This window comes from Cibotium barometz, chromosome 54 (assembly GCF_041138505.1).
Source record: "Cibotium barometz isolate CiBa-2024 chromosome 54, ASM4113850v1, whole genome shotgun sequence".
NCBI classification, from domain to species: domain Eukaryota; kingdom Viridiplantae; phylum Streptophyta; class Polypodiopsida; order Cyatheales; family Cibotiaceae; genus Cibotium; species Cibotium barometz.
In genome coordinates, this window is record NC_141099.1 from 14059290 (window position 1) to 14084007 (window position 24718).

General features: G+C 44.1%; 1 protein-coding gene across 3 annotated transcripts in view; it reads right to left on the minus strand.

The window, feature by feature from the left end:
* Positions 1–8229: 8229 nt before the first annotated feature.
* The window catches only part of LOC147607871 (lipase class 3 family protein), an 80366-nt gene continuing 63877 nt past the window's right edge, over positions 8230–24718 (minus strand). For 2 of the 3 annotated variants that reach the window (XM_086789959.1, XM_086789961.1), the window contains 5 exons: positions 14212–14566; positions 13337–13489; positions 10375–10935; positions 9910–10222; positions 8230–8610 (listed from right to left, as the gene is read on the minus strand). In XM_086789959.1, the coding sequence (XP_086646085.1) occupies positions 10043–10222; positions 10375–10935; positions 13337–13489; positions 14212–14566 (1249 nt within the window). In that variant the 3' untranslated portion in view covers positions 8230–8610; positions 9910–10042. The remainder of the gene's footprint in view (positions 8611–9909; positions 10223–10374; positions 10936–13336; positions 13490–14211; positions 14567–24718) is intronic. The other variant, XM_086789960.1, reaches the window with a different exon arrangement.

A 24718-nucleotide genomic window follows, 5' to 3' on the forward strand; every position in this document is an offset into this window, starting at 1 on the left:
TATATGTACTTTGACTGTAACATCACAATACCGTCATCACGCTGCATAAACTATATGCCCAAATAATAATGTAGTGAGCCCAAATCTGTTATCTTAAATGACACATGTAGCTCAACCTTGAAGGCTGAAATATCTCTTCTTATTAGGCCTTGTCAGTAGCATGCCATCGATGTATAAAATGATGACTAAAAAACAATTCTTACTCCTCAGGGTACTCTCGATTGGACTGTTGGAAAAATCATTTACAACCAAGTATACATTTATCTTCTCATACCATGCATTGGTAGAGCCTGCTTAAGGCCATATAAAGCTTTTCTTAATCTGTATACTTTAGACTCATGTCTCTTTTAAACAAAACCATGAGGCTAAGATACATAAACCTCATGCAAAGACTAATGTACATTCCATCCATGATACGTTACCAATGTAATAACATATTTTACTGCAGTCATACTAGAGATTGGGGCAAAGGTATCATCATAATATATGCCCTTCTCCCAAGCATAACCTTTTGCAACAAGCCTTGCCTTGTAGCCATCACATCAACAGTACTATCAGCTTTATGCTTTAGCTTATAGACCCACTTTGTACTAATGGCCTCTTTACTATAAGGCAAATCTACCAAATACCAAGTGTCATTTTTGAGGATCGAGTCGTACTCATCCTACATGGCATGCATTCAATGATCATTTTCCTATGTTTCTTCAAATGAAATAGGTTCCTCTTTATTACATTTACTGGCAATGAGAGTATGATCCACAGAAGAATAAGATGCATGATGAGAACCTTCACGTATCCTGCTATCGTTGCCAAGTAATGGAATAGCTATTTTGCTATCTCGCAATGTTTGCACTGGCCATTTTGGCATACCCTAGGGTGCATGTATGACTTCCCTTTTCTCATCCATTGCATCATCCATAATTGCCTCGTCAATAGGAATATCTGTGGACTAAAATCCAAGCTAATTTTCAATCAGTACATGCAGATTTGTAGCTCCTTGTTAAGTATTCACTTGCTACACGTATGGCTATTTGGCATTGTAGAAAGGTAGGAGTGTATTAAAGATATCATGTGGGCACACATTTTGCTCTTTTTTTTTGGCATAAAATCATGGGCTGAATTGAGTTCTCAACAAAGACAACATCTCTACTCACCAAAATCCGCTTTGTGGCCGAATGCTAGAGTCTATATGCTTTGCTTTCTGAGCCGTATCCCATAAAAATGCATTTTACCGCTTTATCATCCAGCTTGTTGCATTGTTGCTCACACATAAGAGCATAAGCAAGATAACCAAAAACACACAATGAGCCATAGAGGGCTTCTTGCTATTCTAAGCTTCATAAGGGTAATTGTGTACAAGGCCTTGGTGGGGTATCTATTTAGCACATAGTGGCACACATAACGACCTCTTCCAACAAAAAACATGAGGCAAATCCGAGCCTTTAACCATGTAACATGCCATCTCCATGAGGGAGATCTACTTTTTCTCTCACCCACACCATTTTTCTGAGGTGTGTAAGGCACGTTGCATTTATGTTTTATACCTCTTTCAACCATATATGTGTGAAACTCCTTTGACATAAACTCCCCCCGTCTCGATATGTACTAAGGGTGCCAACTTTACATGTATACACATTTTTTAGCCCCATAGAGACAAAGTGTCTAAAACATGTAAAAATCTTTGACTTTTCCTTCAACGAATACACCTCCAAGTGTGCCTAGAGTAGTCATCACAGTAAAAGTCACAAATTGGATACCCCGACGATTGATGGTGTCCTCATCATAGGACCACATATATCACCATGTATAAGTTGTAATTCTAGACTACCCTTACTAATCCATATTTTGGGAATGATTCCCATTGCATCTTACCCAAAATTCACCCCACATACATGTTTGATAAGGACTTTAAGCTTTGGCAACTTTGACACCATCTCTTGCCTTTTAATGCACAACAACCTGCCAAAATTCAGGTGACCAAAGTGCATGCCATAGCTCCACGTCACTCATAGTATGTGTGGTAGTAACTGAACAAGAATTATGTTCCAATCTCTCATACATGTCTAACATGTAAAGCCCATGGCTTAGTGTATCAGATAACACAATGATATCTTCATCACTCTCGTCATGAACTATACACATGTCATCAACAAACCTGACCACTAGGCCTACCCTAGCAATGGCAGAGACTAATGATAAGTTTTTTTTTTTGCCTAGAACAAACAAGACTTCTAAGAGTGATTGTCCCACCATTTGCAGCAGCACAATGAACACAACATTTACCAAGTCCTTTCTCACGCTAGGATATGAGGAGTTGTTTGCACATGTGATTGTGTCTCCTTGAGGAGCAGACTCAAGGGAGGAAAACAAATCATGTTGAGAAGCAATGTTCTTGCTAGCACCACTACCAAAATACTAGACATGCTAATCTGTCTTTGTATACATCATGGACATAAGGGTCATAAATGCAGTGCGCAATGAATGCCCAATTATTTTGTGCATAGTTCTCAATGACTCCTTAGTTTTAGCACTTTGGTGCTAATGCATCAGCCACATGCATGCCTCATTCTTTCTTCTTCTCCTTCTCCAGCCTTCTTCTACATTCATTGATATAATGGCCTGATTTTTTATAATAGTTGCATTTATATCTCTTCTTAGGATTATCACCCCCCTTCTTGGCATCCTGTCTCACTGACATGTTGATCTGTTATGCATACATTATGGACAAAAGGATCATAACTATAGTGCACAATGAATTCCCAATCATAATGTGTATAGTTCATTGACTCCTTTTTTTAACACTTGGTGCTGATGCATCAGCCATAGCCGCATCCTAACTCTTTCTTCTTCTCTCTTTCTTGAGCCTTTTTCGACATTCATTGATATAATGTCTTGGCTTCCAACAATAGTTGGATTTACCTTTCTTCTTAGGCTTATCCTTTGTCTTGTAGCCACCCTAAGAAAAGGCTTTGCCTTTACCTTGTTGACTAACAATGAGAATACATGATCTCCCACACACATATTAGTTCGATTTTGTTGGGATTTCTTTTCTTGTAAGATCACTGCAACCAACTCATCAAACATAAGGACATTGGTTTTATCCTTTATCATCATGACCCAAAGCATAGATGCAAAACCTTGGTATGAATCAAGTAAAGCTGTGAGAACATTAAACACCAATGAATTGTCTGAATAGGCCTCATCAATACATGCAAGCTACTCTCTAAGATCTTTGATCAATATGAGAAACTCATCCATTAAGTCTCCCTTATTCATATCCTCAAACTCTAAGTGCTTGTATAAGTAGGCCACTCATGCCTCTTTACACACTTGGTAAAGTGCAGCAAGCACATCCTAAGCTTGCTTATATTATCCTTTTCATAGAAAGTTCCACCAATACATGTGCATATACATCCTAGCCATCCCACCTGACTTGTCTCGTTGTGGGAGGTGTGGAGGTGGATGCCATATTTATATCCAAACTAGTATTACCATCCAAAGTACCTGTGCTATCCTATGCTGGTGGCGAGATAGGGCATGCCTCAATGGCAATAACAACATTCTAAAGCCCTTTGGCAACCACTACATGACGCATCATATAGGACCATAACACGTATTTGGTCATGTCAAGCTTATCCTTAGCGAAAAGCATCCCAAATATATCACTGCCTACCATTTTAGCCTAACATAAAATGAAAATATCTCACAAAAACTTATAGGTACTATCAATGCCCACTAAATGCAACCAAGATGGCTGCCAGTAGTTCACACTGATGAAAAAGAAACCTACAAAGTGTTCAAAAAATGACAGGACGTAGAGTGCAAAAATGTTATTGGAAGGAATGCAAAAGTTGATGACAATGATGACGATGCTAACAAAGCTGCTAATAATGATGAGCTCAAAAATGCGATGTTGATAACGACAGAGACGTAGCAAGGATAACCCTGTTTGTACACCAAATGTATGATGCAGCGCAGAAAGCCCAAAACTGAACACAGACAATTTAAACTGGGACTCCCTCGAGATGTCTGCAGAAACCTTATAGCATGCGAACAAGGCTTGAAACGCGCCTAAAATGCTATGAAAGATGCAAAAACTCTATTAATGAAGTTAAGGACGCACTATAGGGTATAACTTCTCTACCTAAGAGGATAGCTCAATGTGAGAAAACCAGAAGAGCAGTTCGAGGAGGTGATGATAAGGGGTAAGGGCCAAGAGAACTTGCTTTGATACCAATTATTGGAGTGGAGACAAAGGCAACCACACACTCTTGCAGCAAGCAAGAAGATGTAGAGAGCAGCATAACACTCAAAGTAGATTGATGAGAATGAGTGAAGCACAAGTCCACACGTCACTACCATATAAATGGCTACAATCTCCTCACTTACTCACACTAATTCTAGTGCATGAAAGAGGTTGCAAGAGTAGAGAAAACACTAGCTCCATTGCATGTATGGAGAATTGTTTCTTGACAAACACATGAAATTGACTTTTATACTTTGTAAGCCTTTTCTCACTAGGCCTACCTAGGGGTAAGGGACCCGAGACACCCATGACTAATTCTAAGGCTTTTACAAGTGTTTGGCATCTCTAGCGGTTTTTTGATGTTATGACCTTGACATACATGACTCAAGAGTGTCTTAAGAGTGCTTACAATGTCAAATGACTAGAATTACAATATACATGAAGATGTTGTTGATCAAGAGCTATGTTAACCAAAGTGGTTAACAATAGTTCATCTACACGTGGACATTAAGGGGACGCTGGCAAATCAATGCTCCACCCTCGTCATTGTTATGTGGGTAATGAGTTGCTCTATTGTGTAAGGTTCCCTTTCTCAATAGTCATCATTGTCTCTTGAGCATGCCCAAATGTTGGACAATGACATTAGTGTTCGCCATAAATGGTTGGATAGTAAAGAGATGGATTATGTACTCTTAGCACCATGCCAAGTAGGATACATGGGCTTAACACACTCAAGGGTAGAAGAAGATCTTCCTAGGATGCCTTATTCCTAGGCTCTTGAGTCTAAACCAGCACACACGACATTGGATTGGCCTAGAAGCTTTAGTAGGACGACCTATGGTCTCATGTTTAGTATAATATTGTCCCAACCTAGTGATGTAGTCAATTTGGTCTATTTGGACCAGTTGTATAGAATATGACCAAACCTAGGTACTATATATAAATGGATTCAAAAGCCTCCTCTGTCATATTGAGATCATCTCGTTGATATCTATCTTCATTGCGTTGTTCCCCCTTTCTAGTGCATGACATTGTTTTATCTCAAAGCCTACCTAAATGGCCATCAAAGCTCCTCATTATTGGAGTGCATAGGTGGGTAGACGCCATAAATTTGTAATTTTTCTATAGCAATTCAATATTATTCTCCATCTCTCTTACATTAAGTTCTTTGCCTTGTGGAAGATTCTACGGTATGTGTAAATGCACAAGCCATATTTTTTCAGATTCACTCTATAGAAACCTTAGATAGAGTGTACGTTCAAGGAGTATCTAAGAAACCTCTTTTCGATGTATTTATACACATGAAGTTGAAAGCATGCCACAAGTAAAATCTTCCTCTTTTTAAATGCATATGTAACCACCTCTATTGAACTCTTACGATAGCTTGCAATAATTTTAAGAGGTCAACTCTTTGAGAGAAAGAAATAAATAAATAAAATTTTATTAACGTCTTCAAAAGACCCCTCGGGTCTAAGATGTTACAAAGTATCCAAGTGTTACACAGATCCTAGTCAAACAAAAAAATAAAACACTGGAAAAAGACTACTAGCTACAAATACAAGTAGCATCGTCAAGAATAAAATAGGACATGACCCAAGGTCCAAGGAACATCAAGCTATAGATAGATAGATAGATAGAGAGAGAGAGAGAGAGAGAGAGAGAGAGACTGAACCCCATAGTAATAATAATGATATCATGACCACAAGTTAGATGCACATGCTTGTTTATAATTCTTTTTTCCTCTCACTAATATTGGTTTAATCTATTTTTAGTTTCATAATTTGGTTGCTTTGTGTGCTTTATTTCCCTTGTTCACTCACATCAACAAACAAATTAGAATATGTACCATTTCATCTACATTACATTGTGCATAAATCAAATTTTGTGATCATTTGTATTCTATAGAAAGCCATGCTTTATATGTGCATATCATGTCTTCTTTTATACAACATTCTAAGAAAAAAAAAGTTTCACAAGGTCTATTATAGGATCCAAAAGTCTGCACATGCTTGATAAATGGTGTTTTTCTTTTTGGCTCCTCTTGGATTTGTATCGTTAGATCTATTTCAAGATAAAAAATGTTTAATGTTTTTCTTTGTGGTTAAATCTTTGTTGTTGTGCCAAGACATGCAACTTGCAAAAGTCTACATCATGTGCATTGTGTTGTGCATAGACATGGCATATAACTCAGTTTGTAAAGCACTTTCTATATATAGAAAGCATTAGTACATCTTTCATTGTGTTCTAAACTCCATGTGTTATCTAAGTAGCATAATCATTTGTGTAACAAATTATCATTTGTGTAATAGATTATCTGACATAAAGTTGGATAGTATAATAACCAATTATGAATTGATATAGGTCATTAGGATTCACACCCTATATGGAACTATCTAGAGTAAATACCAAAAATGCATCACAATAAAAAAAGGTGCATTTATGTATTTCAACCTTTCAAAACTAATGTCATTGCACCTTTACAGCTTTTTTTTGGTAGCGCATGTAGGTGCACACAAACCCCGTCCCCCATGACGTATTCTATGCACATACATATATATTTTATACATAGATTTAGCGTTAAGGGACATACATATATATTTTATACATAGATTTAGCGTTAAGGGACATATAGATATAGACATATATACATACGTAGATTTAGTATAAAGGGCCTATCCTTTAGATGCTTGTAGATGGATACGGATTTTCAAGGCAAATCGGTCACCCAATCTTAACTAGCCACCACGGAGAGACTCTCCTCCAACAAGAAGGAAATGATTCCTTTTAAGAAGGCATGCCTTTGAGAGAAGAAAGACATATATGTACATCTACAAAAGATGCAAACGGTTCATGAAAGGTACACATATCCCATGAGAGATTAAAGGTTGAAGGTGGAGAGAAAAACTCTTTACATAAATGAGATACTCTCAAGCACAACAAAATATGATGTCCTCTCATGGCTTTTCGAGGTACAAAATGCCTTACAGGCACCCATGTGAGGGAGTCATGTGGCATGATCATATACAAAATACATACATACTATGTTGACATCATGTTGCATAGTACTCATGCCCCAAGAGGTGGACCCATGTGTGGTGTGGTAATGATGGTGCCCAAGGTCTTGGCTCTCTAAAAGTACAATGATCTACCTATGGTGACCCCTCGAGTGCACTCAACATATTATCACCTAAACATCACTAGCCTTGACTAACCCCCTTATGCAATCAGCCTCGTACCTCGTAATATTATGAATGGATTGTGCTCCTCTCTCTCTCTCTCTCTCTCTCTCTCTCTCTCTCCCTTCTTGTGGTACACTTTTCACGTTCATTCTTCCTTAGGGATGCCATGTGCTCTCCCTATCTTTATCCGGAGCCGATAGAAATCCACTCTCAATTGGCTGATTGCCATTAGCATGGTATATGACATTTACACTGAGATGCTTGGGTTTCTCAATAAATCCACTGTCAAAAAGTCCCGAGGAAGTGTTTCTTGTAGAAGTGAAGCTCTTTGGGAAGTTTCACGAGTAGTAACTGGATCTTACTAGTGCATAGCTGAATGAGATATCTGAGAATGATGTGGTTAATCTATTGCAATTATAGTCACTAATAAAGTCGACCTTGAGCAAATCTAGATTGAAGATTTAAAGGAACGCCTTTTGACCGTAATAGCCCATCCATTATTTTCATAATAGCCCATCCATTATTTTTGAGGTAACACTTCAAAGGTTGATTTCTTTTAGTAGTAATAAAATTCTCTCTTTTCTTTTTCTTTTTTTTTTGGGGGGGGGGTGGTGAGGTGGGGGGGTGGGGGGGGGGGGGGGGGGGGGGGGGGGGGGGGGGGGGGTGTTTCTTAACATGTGAACTTCATGCAACCTACACAAGAAGCCCAGCCACAACCACCCCGGCTTCCCGACATGCCATTGAGAATTACCCTTGCTACTTAATTGCAGCTCAATATTTTACCCACTCACACTAGATAACACAAAATGGAACATAGCAATTTTGATTAAATAAAGCTCAAGAGGGCTACCCACAATGACCATACCTGGCATGAAAGTCAAGAGACGTGAGCAAATCCTCCATGTCTCACCATCTTATTACAAAATAAATGCCCCTGCTAATTGTGGATAATCCTTCTCCAACTTGTTGCTCTTTTTTTTCACGTTGTCATAGTTCAGAGCTCTTGCACAGACTATCGTCTTCTCATTTACATTAAGGAAGGAGCACTTCAAGTCAGATTAGAAGTCCATAATTTGTATACATAGTCGAAAGCATTTAAAACGAAGTGGCAAAAGAATGTTGATGGTGCGCCTTGCAAATTGTAGTCCAGCTAACATGCAGTCGTTTCCCCTTGATGGGATTCTCCTGTAAAAAACAAAGGAAGTGGTCCTTGTTAGAGAGAGAAAGAAAGAACAAAAGTTATTAAATGTCTCCTAAAGATCTATGAGACCAAAGTGATCCAATGCTATCCATGGTATGTCTCACAATGGAAAAGAAAAACATAACGAGTACAAATAACATAGCTCTCTGAAAGTAGAGGCTGATATAATGATGATCATGGGGAAGTACATGAGGTATAAGCACTATTACAAGAGACTCTAATCATGGAGTACAGGAGAATGTGAAGCATGTGGGGGTAATCTACTCTCAAGTATGTCGAGCATGGGTTTACTGAGTATAGCCAAGAGGTCCCCTTCTGTCACGTACGTGGGAAGGTGGTGTGATGGCAGTGGAGCATATCCTGGATCTGGAGCTGATGGGAGGATCGTGGTTGGTGTGCGTGGACTAGGGACACTGCGTACGTCGAAGCGTGCAAGCCCGTTCTGAGACTTCTTCCAGTTGCAGTTCATGTGGACCACGTTCCCAGGGGATCCACAACCGGTCAGATCCCCAAACGTAAAAAAATCCTGTGTTCCTGAGACATGGTCACCCAATCAGGAGTGAGTAGGCCTCAGTCAAATGGATTACCACAAAATCTAGCAAGAAGGTGGTGCCTTGGATCACCACTGCCACTACTTCCACAAGGCCATGGGGTGTCCCGTTGGTCTGCCATCCTCACACACAAATTGGCTGGTGGTCTGGTGACTTGGAGACCCACTGCCCGGAGTCTCGAAGGAGAAGCTGAAGCTGTGGGATCAGGCCTCCGTGAAGGTCCACCACACACTGGGGGTCCAGGGTCCACCGAGAGTCAGCATGTGGGCAGAGATCCAAGCAAGGAGGAAAGCCTTCCAGGGCTCACCCCTTGGCTGAAGGCCTCGAATGACCAACTTGCCCAAGAGGGCTCTGCTCTCAGTAGCTGCCCAACCCACCACGATGACAGGGCTGAATAATTACCCTCCAGGCCACCTTTTCTTTCGCAGGATGGCCATCTGTCCCTGCATAAATATGGAGTCTAAGTGGAAAAACCTAGCATCCTAAATCATTATCCATTAGAGCCCATTTTTTTAGTGTATGAATAAAAATTGGCCTATGCCTAATCTGGGTCTATAATTCTTCCAAACCTTGGCTTTTTACAACAAGACGTGTTTTAGGAGTTCACAAAAAAGGTTACCTCCATACACAAAAAGGAGAAAAATACATAAACAGAAAACCTGAAAACCAGACAATCGAGAAAAGTTTGTGCTAAATGAAGATAGAAGCAGAGAGAGGAACCAGAAATTCTACCTATTCAGAGATTGCACTGTGTCTTTCAGTCTCTTTATCATCCAAGAAGACTGCTAGCCTTCAATATAAAGGCAAGCTCCACAAGAAACACTCGTGCTTTGAGAACTTCCAGTCAAGTATCCCATGGTTTGCGTTAAGGCTTGCGCAGGCTAGAAGCTGCAGCTGCTACCACTGCAACAACCAGGCCTAGGCTCGCACCTACAGCAGAAGCAGCAGCGGTGGCGGAAAGCCCATTTTCCTGCTTATGTGCTTGCTTGGCAGCCTGTGACAAGTCATTCTTCATTTCTAGAAGCAACTGTTCCCTGGAGAGCTCCTGCACACGGAATTCAAAGAAAATCAGCCACCATATACCTAGAACACGTGTAGGGTGAAAGGTTTCCAAAGCAAGGAAAAGAGACTACACTACGTATACACAACACTACTCTTCCAGGAAAGTAAGCCAAATGTGCTTTTTTTGTTGTATACCATGAGAGTAGTGTCTTCGTGGTCCAACAGCACCCTGTTTACAAGCTCTCGTAAGCTTTTTACGCCTTCCACAGTTAGCACAACTTCTTTCCTTCTAAAGGGAAGTTGGACAAGGTTGATGGGAGCAGTAATAAGCCTCTGTGTAGCCCCTTGCACTATGCCATTCAGGTTGTTCATTCTCCTCCTAGCCACATCCACACTTAATTTCTCTTGCACCACAGCGTTGCTACTCCCCCCAACTTCATGCACTGCATAGGGGCTTGAGTTCACAACCACAGAGAGATTAGAAGGCATCTGATATGCTTTGATTACAGACGCAGCTGCTGATTGTCGCCGATCTGCACTAACTGCAAACTTGTTTGTTATGGCCAGAATGTTAGGAATCCCTGCTGAAGTCACCTCGTCCATGAGGACAGAAAGTGCTGGCTTGACAGATTGATGCAGTATCGGGATCTTGTGTGCAAGATTATGTACAAGAATGACAAGATCGACTTTCTTGCTTGCTTCCCCATTGGGAAAGGTAAGTTCTTTCTTTAGCTGATCAACTTCACCTGCTAGATCCTGGCATAGCATGACCACCGAGCAGTTAAGAACCCATAAATAAAACCAGGCAATTTAGCTAAAGCAGTCAGTAATCAGTCAAAATTTTAAAATATTTTGCAAACTCTCATATGTTTTGTTTTCTTAAAGCATGAAATACAGCATGCAAAACTCAATGGTCCAAGAACCTTCAAGGAGGAACTGCCTAGCTCACCTCCCAGCAATAGCTGACTACAAGAGCACTTTTTTTTCCCCCAAGAAACCATTAGTTACCAAAATGCAATCGAAATGGCTAAGCAAATGGCCCAATCTCAATCATGGGAGACAAGAAAAACAGATGGGGACAGAGAGGCTTGTCCTCGCTGGCTGGCTGCTCTCGGAGGAAGGCTATCTCATACAATAGGTAGGTGCAGGGAGCGCAAGGGGGGGGGGGGGGGTGGGGGAGGGAATAGCACAACAGGTGGCCTGTAATGCCAAGTGACCCCACTGTCTCTAACCCTGAGGTAAGGACCCCGCTGCTCCAGATCCACCCCCCAGGTAATGTTGAAGATGTGGAGGATCCTCTGCCGTACCTGCTGCGCCTTGGGACGGTAATGACGCTGAGACTCATGAGGGTGTCCACACCCAGAAGAGAGCACCAGCCAACCTCTAACTGCCAGCCAGGTGCCCACTGCCAAGCTCCTGTGAGCTATCTGCCAAAGGAAAACAATAGTCTTCCGTGGCTTGAAGCTGTCCCACAGCCGTTTCCAAGAATCCCAGAGGAAACACACGGAGATGTCCTGGGTCTGCCAATGTATTGCTGCCGCTGGCATACTACCGACCTCTGGCATCTAAATCTTGCGGCCCAGACAAACTACATACTCAAAAAAGGGATCTCAGGGGCATCCTTTGGGGCGAAGGCATCATGCCATTGTCACTCACCCAGATCCCACTACAGTCTCATCATCAGTGGTCGGCCCTCCCATAACCACAATCTCCATAATCTCTCTGTGTCCACTTTGGTGGGGAAGGGTCAACATGCCACTTGTGCTCGCGAAACCTGATCACTCTCACTCTCTGTAAAGCGCAGCTGGTGAGGTCCTTTGTCGGGGGCGGGGGCGGGGGCGGGGGGGGGTGTCAATATGCCCTGTGGTGCACCATGGACCGCTATCAGGATATCATGTCTGATAAAAAACCGGCTAAGAGCAGAACAGATGTGGTCCAAGGCTCTGAAAAGGCTGGCTGCAAAGTGGTCCTTGAAGGCTGGACTCAGGGTGTGGGTCCTCATCTCTGTAAAGATCCATCTCAAGCTCCGGGGCCAGGGACCGCCAAGAATTCGAGTACAGGCGGGGACTGGGCCATGAGAAAGTCCTTCCAGGGCTCACCACCTGGGAGGAGGACTATGATGATCAGCTTATCCAGAAGGGCTCTGCTCTACATAGAAAAATCAATAATGCCTAGGCTGCCTTTGAGGCAGGGCTGAATGATGACACTCCAAGCCACCTTGGCCCGTGTACCCAGAGGAAGCTGTGGATCAACCGTTCCAATACACGCCCTGGAAAAGGCTCAACAGGAGGTGCATGGTAGCGAGAAGGGCTTGGTTCACTACCACTACTCTGCCGGCAAGAGAGAGCCTTGTCGTGCTCCAATATAGAAGCTTCTTCCGAATGCTCAGGAGGAGGGGGGCAAGCTGCTGCTCTGAGGTGATGTCGATCCCGACCTGACAGCCACGATAACGCACTGGTGTACTCCTCGGAATACACTGGAAAGACTCAACTGGGCACCAAGCCGGGGTAGGGGATGAGCTAATCCAAAATCCACACAACTTGTGCCAGTTGATCTGTGCACCAGAGGCCCGACAAAAGATCTCGACTGCATCTGCAAACCTCCAAAGGCTCTCCACCTCTCCAAAGAGGTAGGCCGTTGTGTCATCTTGTGAGGCAATTTTGGGAGCTTACTTTGCTCGGACTTGATGAAGATAAGGAGCCCAAGAGGAGGAACTCAAATTTGTAAAAGCGAGGGAGAGATATGCCAAAAATGATTGCAAGAAGCCCAACCCTGCTGGCGAGCTATGCAGAAAGAAGCACACAATGGAGTATACAAGTGCTAACAGAAGTGTGTGCTTCCTTCTTCATGTCCCCCATAGATACTTAGGCTGTACATCAGCCAGCCTAACTCCCCTGATTGGAGACATCAAAAGGCGTAGTCACACCTAAAGGCAGAATACTGGATGGAAGTCTTAAAGCAGCACAGAATTTTAGCATACACCAGATACACAAGCTTACAAAGAGGATTCTGGCTGCAGTATCTTATGTGTGCCTTTAAGTGTTATTTATAAAGAGAAAATCACCTACAATTATGTACATTTCCTAAAATTGACTTCATCCCTACTCTTAGCATGCAGAGATCATTTCTACTACTGGCTTGTGGAATCTCAACACACTTGAAGATTGACTCCTGCTGGATCTATAAATGCTACTCCTTCAGCGACTCCCTCTCTCCGATCAACATCCGGAAATACTCCATCACTTGTGCTGAACATAGTACCTCGACCTTGTCCTAGAAGAGCATAATATAAGGAGGTTTTTCCAGCACCCTGCATGGCACACAAAAAAAAAGTCTTCTCTTTACAAAATATTCTTTGAAATATTTTTAAACTAGGCCTACCTATGTAATGCTCCTTGAGGCATCACTGCAAGAATGTATATAATATCATCAGAGTGCACATGAGATGGTTTACTTCTTTAAGTCTAATTACAAACTTTACATTACAAGACTCGTATCATATGTCAGCTTCTAATGCACTCGACTTACATTAGGGGTGTTAAATATTCATCTTAAAAGTTTGAGTGTGTGTGTGTATGTGTGCGCGCCTCTGTGTGTGTGAGAGAGATGAATGTGTGTGTGTGCACATATATATATATATATACATACATACATACATATGGATGTATGTATATGTGCGCACACACACACACACACACACACACACATATACACACACACACACACACACACACACACACACACACACATATACATATACATGCATATACATATATACATACATATACATATATATATATATAGAGAGAGAGAGAGAGGCGCACACACACACACACACATACACATTTGTGTGTGTATATACATGTGTGTAATATGTGTGCACACACATATACATATATATAGTCCAAAAACGTGTTTTATTACCCTCATGTAGGTGATAATAGGGTTTTTTTTAAAGAAATGAATGCCCCAGGGTAGTGCTGAAATGATTGAAGATACAAATATATGAAAAAGCAGAGTATCAAGTAGTACCTCCAGGCCAAGAAGCCGCACACGCCTGAGTCGCATGACTACTTTTCTTGATACAGTCATGAAATCGCTGCTACAATGTATAATGACCTCAGTAAGGCCTTCTAACTCAGAGCCTCTTGTTCCCAAGGTGGTGTCAATATCATCTCTAGTAAAAGAAGTGTTGTCACCTGGCCTATCATTTCCCAGGGAACTTTCCGCGGCACTTGCTGCTGGCACTGTACATGGCTGTAAAGAGTGTTCTTGAATAGGTTGTCCAATCCTAATGCGCATCTTTTGTAACAATTGGTGTGTTTTCTGAAGCTCCCCATCAGGTGAATAATCTGGTGTTGGTGAGGACTCCACAGTGGCTGAACACCTGTTCAGTTAATTTAGAAAATGCACAAGTAAATTTTTTCTGACCCGAGTTTCCCCAAAAAGGAAGATACAAATGTGATCAAATGAAACAAGCCTTAATAGATGTCCTCGCACTTAACATGCCATAACCAGCTTAATTGTTACTCTGGTCCCTGTGATGGAAAAGGATAAATCATGTACTTAAGTCTTACATTACGCATGCAACTTCTTACCATACTAGTGTTATGAACTGAACCATAGTTTTGCACTAGCCTCTCACCACTCGCGATGTGAGACTGGTCAGCAGGCAAGACCGACCTCAGACACAGAGGATAAGCATGGTGTGCTCCCTTGGAATACACAAGACATAGCAGCACGCTTTCTTGGAAACATATTTCCGTTGCATCCTTAAGGGATATGACAACATCTTCACTTTCCTTCCGCAACCAAGCATATATTTCTTTCAGCACCTTCATTCGGGACTGCCCTACCAGTGAAAATCACTCATTTCTAGCCTATATCTCTTTGTGACAGCTTACCTTCCTTTGACCAAGTCCTCTTTCATCTCTTTTGTTACAACTTACTTCCTTTGAACCAAGTGGGTTACAAGTTTGTTCATTACCCACTAGCCCTATTATGATGCTTCCTTTCTAGTAAGATTTTGCCCACACCTGGACATGCACATTCATGCACCCAACACATGTCCATTTCCACTTGTGCCCACCCAAGCAGCATGCACATACATGTTGGGGTTGAGGAAAGCTTGCCTGTACACCACCACCACACACACACAGAGCTTGAACCACACACGTGAGAGAGAGCTAGTTGCTTGAAAGTACTCTTATGATAATGATGAGTACAAAAGTACTATGAGTACAAGATGTAGCCTAGGGCAAAGTGCCCAACACACATAAGTGTGTTCACACGGGAAAAAACCTGTGTCCAGTCATAGGGAAAAAGTGCCCGTGAGTAAGCTGTGTTCACACCTGAACTAGCCGGGAGTGGTCATGACCAACAAACCCCCCTCAAGTGAATGGTGTGAACGGAGACAGGGTGTAGCAGACTACCCTGATAGAGGCTGTAAGCTCAAAGCTTTGCGGAAAGCTTCAAACTTTTCCCTCGAAAGAGGCTTTGTAAACCCATCTGCTATATTGGCATGTGTAGACACATAAGCCAAGTCAACCTCTCCTGCATGGAGCCTTTCCCTGACATAATGATAGTGAACCTCAATATGCTTTGTGCGGGCATGAAATACTGGGTTTCGTGCAACTGCCAAAGCACTTTGACTGTCAGTGTAAATGGTGGTAGGGGACTGTTGTCCAACACCAAGATCGGCTAAACGTTGTCGTAGCCAAACACATTCCACAGTAGCTGTAAAGGCTGCCCTGTATTCAGCTTCACAGCTAGAAGTGGCCACTGTAGGCTGCTGCTTACTGAGCCATGAGATGCATGAGTCACCAAGAAGAAAACAATTACCACTGGTTGACACTCGCGTGTCAACCAGTGGTAGCAACTTGCCCAATCACTATCTGTAAATGCAAGCAAGCATAGTGTAGAAGAACTGCCATAAAACAAGGCAAAGTTGGCAGTGCCTTTAAGATAGCGAAAGACACGCTTACACGCTTGCCAATGCATAGTACTCGAACAATGCATGAATCTGCTCAACTGAGAAACAACATACTGTATGTCCAAACGAGTAGAGCATAAATAGATAAGGCATCCCATAGCTTGCTGATAGGTGGCAACGTCAAAAGGCTCACCAGCACGCTCAAGTGACAGTTTTAAACCTAGTTCCATAGAAGTAGATACAGGTTTACAATCTGTCATGTGAAAACGATCAAGGAGCTGTTCAACATATCTACACTGAGATAACATGATACCCCCCTCAAAAGGTATAAACTGTATGCCCAAATAGTAATGTAAATGCCCCATGTCTGTGACATCAAATGCATGCTGCAAATCAGCTTTAAAAGCTGAAATATCACCCTCTTCAGGGCCAGTGATGAGCATGTCATCCACATAAAGAATAAGGATGAGAACATTGTTCCCAATGTGGCGTACATAAAGTGTGCTCTCAGCTGAACTATTCTGAAACCCTTTGGCAGTCAAGTATGCATGAATTTTGTGGTACCAAGCACGAGGAGCCTGTTTAAGACCATACAGTGCTTTATGTAAACGGCATACTTTACTTTCTGCACCTTTTTGAACAAAGCCAGGAGGCTGAGACACATAAACTTCCTCCTGCAAATCGCCATTCAAAAAAGCAGTTTTGACATCCATCTGATGTACATGCCATTGTTTGTGTGCAGCCAATGCAATAACAGTACGTATGGTAGTCATACGTGAAGTGGGAGCAAAGGTCTCCTCATAGTCAATGCCCTCACATTGGGCATACCCTTTGGCAACCAAGCGAGCCTTATGGCGATCAACTGAACCATTAGGCTTACGCTTTAGCTTGAAAACCCATTTTGTGCCATTAGTACACTTGCCAGGAGGCAAGTCACATAACTCCCAAGTACCATTTTTGTCAATGGAGTCCAACTCCGAACGCATGGCTGCCACCCAATTGTCATCCTCCAATGCATCAACATGAGAAATGGGTTCCTCATTACAAGCGGTGGCAACAAGAGCTGTATCCACATAATGTGAAGATGCATGGCGAGAAGCAGCACGTGTACGACTTGGCATAAATGTAGACTGTTTGCTATCACGCAAAGTCTCAAATAGCCATCTAGGTACAGTTTTTGACTTCCTAGTATCTGCATCTTCCTCTGCCAATGCATCACCCAAGGAATCCTGATCAATTTGAGGCATTTCAAGATCAATTTGGAGCAAGTTCAGTTGCTGATTTTGCTGATTTTCAGTAGGCATAGGTGGCTGTAAATGAGCTGAAACTGGCTCTACATTATCCACATTGGAATTGAATAAAGGCTGTCACAACCCTGTGAATTTGTGCAGTGTAAGTGTGAGCATGGTGGTTGGAGAGCAAGATATCTGTTTAAGGTTTATAACCATGTGGACAACTCCATGTGTGGATGTTTAAGGCATAGTAGCAACGGAACGGGAACGGGAACGGAACGAAAGCACCACCAGGGGAACGGGAACGAGAAAAAGGGGGAACGGGAACGAGGGGGAACGGAAACAGGGAACGACCTAGATAATTCCTAGAAATGACGATAAATCTTAACATACAATGCTCATTTATATAACCAAATCAGAGACACGCTAAAGTCTAGTGCACCATAATTTGCATGGCTAGATACTAACACTGAACAGATCTCACAAGTCAAAATAAATTAGCCCACATCATACATGACATAAGTGACAAAAAGCACAAAATGTGGCCCACATGGCACAGCCTAGATAAAAGAAACAATCCAAGTCCAAAGTCCAAGCCTCAAGGTGACATGCACATTGCAAATAGTAAGGAGATATCATGCATGGCTACTGCCAGTGATGCCATCAAGGAGACTATCATCTATGTCATCCAAGAAAGCCATATCATCAAGACCAACATCTGCAGCATCCAAATCTTCAATCCCATCCTGACCAGGATCTGCAAGTCCATGTGTCTCCTCATCATCCGAGGACTCCTCATCAAGCAATATAAACTTCTCTGGTTTGGGAGATGCCATATCACCAAGCAAGCGCAAATTAGCACTTACAAAAATCAAGTCATTGACTTGTTTTGTCCCAAATTTGTTCCTCTTCTTGGATGCAACATGGCCGAACACACTCCATAGCTGCTCAATCGGAGAGGAGCTTGCACCTTGAGACAAGATCCTTACTGCCAATGATTGAAGTTGTGGTGTACGAGCCCCATAATCCTCCCACCATAAAGCAACCCCTATCTTAAACCTATCTCTCTGAGCATCAGCCGATCCAAACCTTCCCAACTTGCTGCGATAAAATCCAAGTTGGTCTTTCACCAACCTTCGTTTATCTGCATCACGAACCTGCCTAGAAAGCACTGTCTCCCAACCATCCATCACCTCATCATCGGCCTCTTGTCCACATCCTTGGAACTCGGGATCCAAGACATACGCTGCAGCATGCATAGGAGAATGATAACCATTCCATCGTGCTTCACATAATTCTCGAACCTCTGCATATTTCTCATCAGACAAGCCCATTTCCCCTATTTTCTCGATCATTCGGTCAGCCCCCTCATAAACCTTGCCAATGCATGGCTCCCGTCCATCTGCAATCCGCATCAAGCGCATGATCGGCTTCATCATAGCATTGATAGTATTGACTTCATCCCAAAATGTGAAGTCTTGTATGGTTCTTGCAACCTCTATGCCGGCTCTTGAGCGAGAAAGTGCCCATCCCATCCACTCATTGCATACAACCAACTGCTTCAAAGGCAATTGCACTTTGGATAACCTCTTCATCATGAGAAAGTTATAACCAAAGCGTGTCTCTGAGTACTTCAAGAGATCCTTTTTGGCCGATCTCTTGCGGAATTCATTCAAAATAAACTGATGGTTTTGAATGAAGCTTATTATCTCCTTGCCTTTTTGAATGTGTGGATCAACCCATGGCAAGCTGCCAACATCCTTCAATAAGTTGCTCAAACAATGAGCAAAGCATGGACTGAATGTGATATGCGGATACCTATCTTCAAGCTTAAGACCAGCTGCTCTATTTGTTGCCTCACCATCAGCTAAGAACTGAATAACATTCTCTGGTCCAACTTTCTCAATACCTTCGGCCCACTCTTCCACAAGCTGATCTACAGTTTTTCCAGTCCCAGAAGCATCACGTGAGGAAATGAATTGCATTCTTCCTCGAGAATAAGCAACCATGCCATGAATGGCCCTTTTTCGAGTGTCACTCCAACCATCTGCAATAAGTGACACACCATTCTTTGCCCAACTTTCATGCACAGACTCTAAAGCACATTCAATTGCAGCTTTCTCCTTTTGCAACAAGGTGGTGCGTATGGTCTCATATGAAGGAGGCTTGTATGTTGGGCCATACCATGCAATCTCCTGGACCATTTCAATGAAATATGGAGACCTGGCAACATTGAATGCTACATGATCATGATAAAAGAACCTTGCAACAGCTGCATCTACCCTCTCTTTCTTGCGGGGATCCCAAGCTGGTCCCAAGGTTTGCTGCTTGCCGGAACTTGCACCCATAGACTGCGAATCTTGGGAAAATGCAAAGCTCCCAAGTCCTCCATACTGTTGTCCATCTCCCAAGTGTACATCTTCCCCTTGTCTACTGAAGTAAGATGCATCAACTGCCGGTTTCTTTCGTGCACATGCTTTCTCCTCTTCACTTGGGTACTTTGCCAAAAGCTCTCTACGCATTTCAGGTGTTGTCCCTGGGCATTTGTTCACTTGTGCTTTTTCATTGTTCACATGGCATAGATGTGCTCTCACACGGTTTGCTCCTCCTGACTTCTCTTTGTTACATTGCTTGCATTTCCATCGTGTTGCACCTCCCTTAGATGAATACCTTTCTAGCCTTTCAACCTCGTCCCACCAAGTAGCATTCGAAGCTGATCGCTTTGAACCCGAGTAAGCCATGATGTCTGCAAATTCGGGCAAAAAGTTGAATAGGCTTTCAAAGTTAACCATTCCAGAGAAATGAGTCCTTTTTTTTCTTCTGTTTAATGGGGAGAGACTGTGCACTGTGCAGTGTGCAGTCCAGATTGTGATTCACCATAGGTAATTTTTAAAACACCAAAAGTTCAAAGTTCAAACAAAAAAAGAGAGAGAAGAAAGAGAAAAGCTTCTTGCTGCCTTGCCTTTTAGATGACTGTAGTCTGCACAGTGCAAGGGCTGGGAGCCTGGCTGCCAGTGGCTGGGGCGACTGTACTATGCAGGCAGCAGTACAGAATGTCAGGACTCAGAACAGCTGCTGTACGGGCAGGACAGTACGGGCGCTGCTGTACGGGCAGGACAGTACGGGCGCAGGCGGCTATACTCGTGGAGTCGTGGACAGCAACGGCGTGAACTCCGAAAAGCGACGGGCGGCGTACGGACTTGCGAATTTCCGAAAAGCGCCTAGCGCAACTTGCAAGGCTTACGGGCTTCATTTTTTTTTATAAAATCCACGTCATCTGCACGTTCCCACGTGGGGGAACGGCAGGCTAGCGTTCCCTGGCCCGTTCCACCAACGTTTCCTGCCGTTCCACCTTTTTTCGACCACCTCCACGTTCCACCATACGTTTCCAGCGTTCCACTGGTCCACGCGATGGGGGAACGCGTTCCACCGTTCCCAATGGGGGGAAACGGGGTTCCCCTGCTACTATGGTTTAAGGTTTATAACCTTGTGGACAACCCCAAGGGTGGAGGGGACAAAAAGGAACAAAGTTTAAAGGTTTATAACCTTTATGAAATCTTTTTTAAAGGATGGTGACCCCTAGGCTAAATTGGGGGGCCTACCTTCTCAGCAGCCACACGCTTCACCATGGGTTCAGCAGCCAGAGCTAGATTGACACGGGGATATGCAGCATTGGCTATGCTAGAGAGACAGTGCCACCAGGCGCATTTTCAGGAGCCCCGGACGAAGGGGTGGCTATTTGACACATTAGTCACACCGGCATTGATGTATGGAGCAGCAGTATGGGCGCCAGGCCTTGCTACCCATTGGTGGACACACATAGAGAGACCATAGGCCCTCATGATGGCACACATGATACGCAGCAAACCGTCAGTATCTCATGACATTATCCGAGCAGAGTTTGCTGCGCCTCCTATGATGGTAGAGGCCATATTTCAGACTATATGCCTGCTAGACAGATTCAGAGAGATGCCACAGGACAGATTGTCATACAGAGCTTTTGAGGCATCTAGACAGTTGGCTGAGGCGGGAGACAGAGGATCATGGTATGCACAGGTCACACATTGGTTCTCACAGCATGGCATAGACATGGATCATCTACCACCATTCCAGTATGACAAGGATGCACCACATACCCGTCTCTCTCATAGTGAGAGAAACACAGTATTGAGACAGGACCTATGGCAGCTCTATACACGAGAGACATGGATATCGCCTACACAGCCTCTTCCACCGAAGATGCTATACTACAGAGATCACTTCATGAGTATCACTGATGATGGATTTATAGAGAGGCCTAGATACATGGAGGGCTTTTTACCACACGGCTCCCGAGTGGTTATTCGTCAGCTTAGAGTTTCATCACATCGATTGGAGATTGAGACTGGCAGAGCAGCACGGATCCCCCGAGAGGAGAGGGTATGCAGATTGTGCAGAGAGAAGGTGGAGAGTGAGGAGCATTATGTATGCAGATGCAGAGCATATACAGCCATCAGAGAGAGATATCCCATTTTATTCAGAGAGAGATATCCCATTTTATTCAGAAAGCCACATTCCCTACGCTAGATCTTTGAGGCAGCAGACCAGCGCATACTGGGGAGATTCATTCTAGACATACAGCGTCACAAAGAGACATCATTACAGGCTCAGACAGCTCCAGAGGGGTGACGACAAACACAGATTACTACATTTTTTCAGAGATCCATCCCACTCCCAGCCCCTACACGGCAGGGAATTACTCTCCACAGAGCAGAGACACTCAGAGCCCACAAGACACAGAGGACACCTGGCATTCGGACACCACGCCTATACCAGAGAGAGATGACAGAGATCAGAGCTCAGTTTCACAAAGAGGGTGCGGAGCGAGTGGCTCGCTTCAGAGCACACACAGGCATGTTCTTCAGGGAGCTGTGGACACCCCCTTCATTGATGTATACCATTTTATACCCCCACTATGGAACAGGATGGAGCTAGCTAGGTTGCATATCATGATTGTATACTCCATGCATATAGCTTTGCATTCTCCTAGTAGTAGAGCTCCATCCCCTCTCCCACTCATTGTACTTATGGCACACCCAAATTCAGCTTTTTAGTTCAGTACTTTTTCATTTTGTTGGGATGACACAGGATACCCCATACAGGTACACCGATTTGTCTCATAGGCCGAGTTTGGTCTTTTGGAAGATGTTAATAAAATCTTTCTTTCTTTCTCTCTCTCTCTCATGCTTTTTGGAAAAAGGCTGCTGGCAGGCTGCGCTTCTCACGTACTCATGCTTTTTGGAAGGGACTGCTAGCGGGCTGCACTGTAGTGTATACAGGCGCTGCTGAATACCACGCCCTGGTCTGCTTTTTGGAGAGTGAAGTCTAGTTGACTGCTGTACTGCAGAACAGAGAACACAGGCGCTGAACCTTTCTCTCTCTCTTTGGCTTTTGGAGAGTGAAGGCTAGTTGGCTGCTGTACTGCAGAACAGAGAACACAGGCGCTGAACCTTTCTCTCTCTCTTTGGCTTTTGGAGGGCTGGTTGGCTGTTGCGCTGCAGTGTATACAGGCGCCTACTGAATCTCCTTCTCCTGTGCTTTTGGCAAGAGGCTGGCTGGCTGTACTGGTGTCCATACAGGCAGAGCTGACACAGAAACGTGGACTGTAGGAGGGCGTGCAGGGCTGGACAGCAGGTTCACCCACAAGTGTTCTCTCTCTCTATCACGTCAAATCAGGTGCTGGACTGCAGGCGACTACAAGACAAAAGGGCAAGACAGAACGGGGCTTTTCCTCACGCCTCCTCTCTCTTGTGAAAAGCGACACAAGGACTGTAAGTTTCTCTCTCTTTGTGAACAGGTGGGACTGCAGGAGGTGTCACACTGAGTCTCTCTTTTCATTGGCTCGTGGCTGTTTCGGAGTCGTTACTCTGGCCCTTTGTGAGAGGAAGGGTTTGGCAGTTCGGAGGGTGGAAACAGGGCAAGTTTGTGGACTGGTTTGGAAGAGTTTTTGGACTGTTTTCATGGCTGAGTTTGTGGCTATGTGCATGGTTCAATCAGATGCCTATTCGCGCCTGGTCCGAGACTCTTGCAGCACACCGGGTGGGCAGATTCGTAGTTGCTCGGATGGGGATTACTCTCCATCCAAGCCGCTTGCGAAGGCCCGTTGTATGGCTGAGACAGCCTCCACCTCAGCAGGTCATCCATGAGGATCATCTCATGGAATGTACAGGGCCTTGGCGGCGCACACTATGTACGTTATTGTGGTTTCTTGAGGCAGGAGCTTCAGAGATGCCTGGTTGGGGGCCGTATTGATATTTTGATGATGCAGGAGCACCATTTGAGTGAGAGCAGGATTCGGAGATATGGTTCGGTGATGCCTGGTAGATGGGACACTTTTTGGTCTGCAGGTTTTGGCCCCTTGGGAGGGCAAGGAGAAGTATGTATGGTCATTGCGGATGCATGGCGGCAGGCCATTGTGGATCGCGGGGTCATTGTGCCAGGTAGAGCGTAGTATGTTATTCTGAGGATGCACGATGAGCACATTGGTGAGCTCAATGTCAATGCGCCCAATCATGCTAGTGCCAGAGCAGAGTTTTGGGCCCTTGTTACAGATGCATTGCCCGAGGCCGCACATTGGTGTGTTGGGGGAGACTTCAACATGCTTGAGGACCCGGCCGATAGGGTGGGAGGCAGTCATGTTACAGTGCACCGCACGGAGCTTGCAGCTTGGGAGCGATTTTGTATGACACTGCGGATCACTGATGCATGGCAGCATGAGGCTTTCTCCCGTTCTCAGGACAGTCTTAGTTTCTCTCGGTCGGATCGCCCGCAGGGAGGGACTAATTTATCACAGATTGATCGCTTCTATGTGGGCGACAGGTTCGGGGAGCATGGTGGCTCCGTTGGCATTCTCGCTGGTACCTCTTTCTCAGACCATGCGCCAGTTATTTTGACTCTTGAGGAGAGGACACGGGAGACCTGCTTGCAGTTGAGGATCCCACAGAGGATACTTACAGACCCCAGTCTTTTTGAGGACATTGAGAGGGTATGGCAGGATAGCTAGAGCTCTGACCTGGATGCAGCAGGCCAGTGTGCCCAGGGGCTCACCGAGCTCAGCTCTTTTTTGCACGCTACAGCCTTGACACGGCTGGAAGAGACACGAGAGCGGGAGCATTGCTTGAGACGTAGCCTTGCTTCGCTCCAACAGCTTCAGGAGCAGCAGCCCACATGTGAGTGGGTGAGTTTTTTGAGATCACCGGACCCCGCCATGCTCGGGCAGGAGTACGCCAGCTTAGGAGGCAGGACGGATCGTTAGCCACTGAGCCCGAGGAGATTAGAGCTATTGCCATTGAGTTCTACAGAGACCTGCTTTCAGTGAAGCCAACCACGGAGGCAC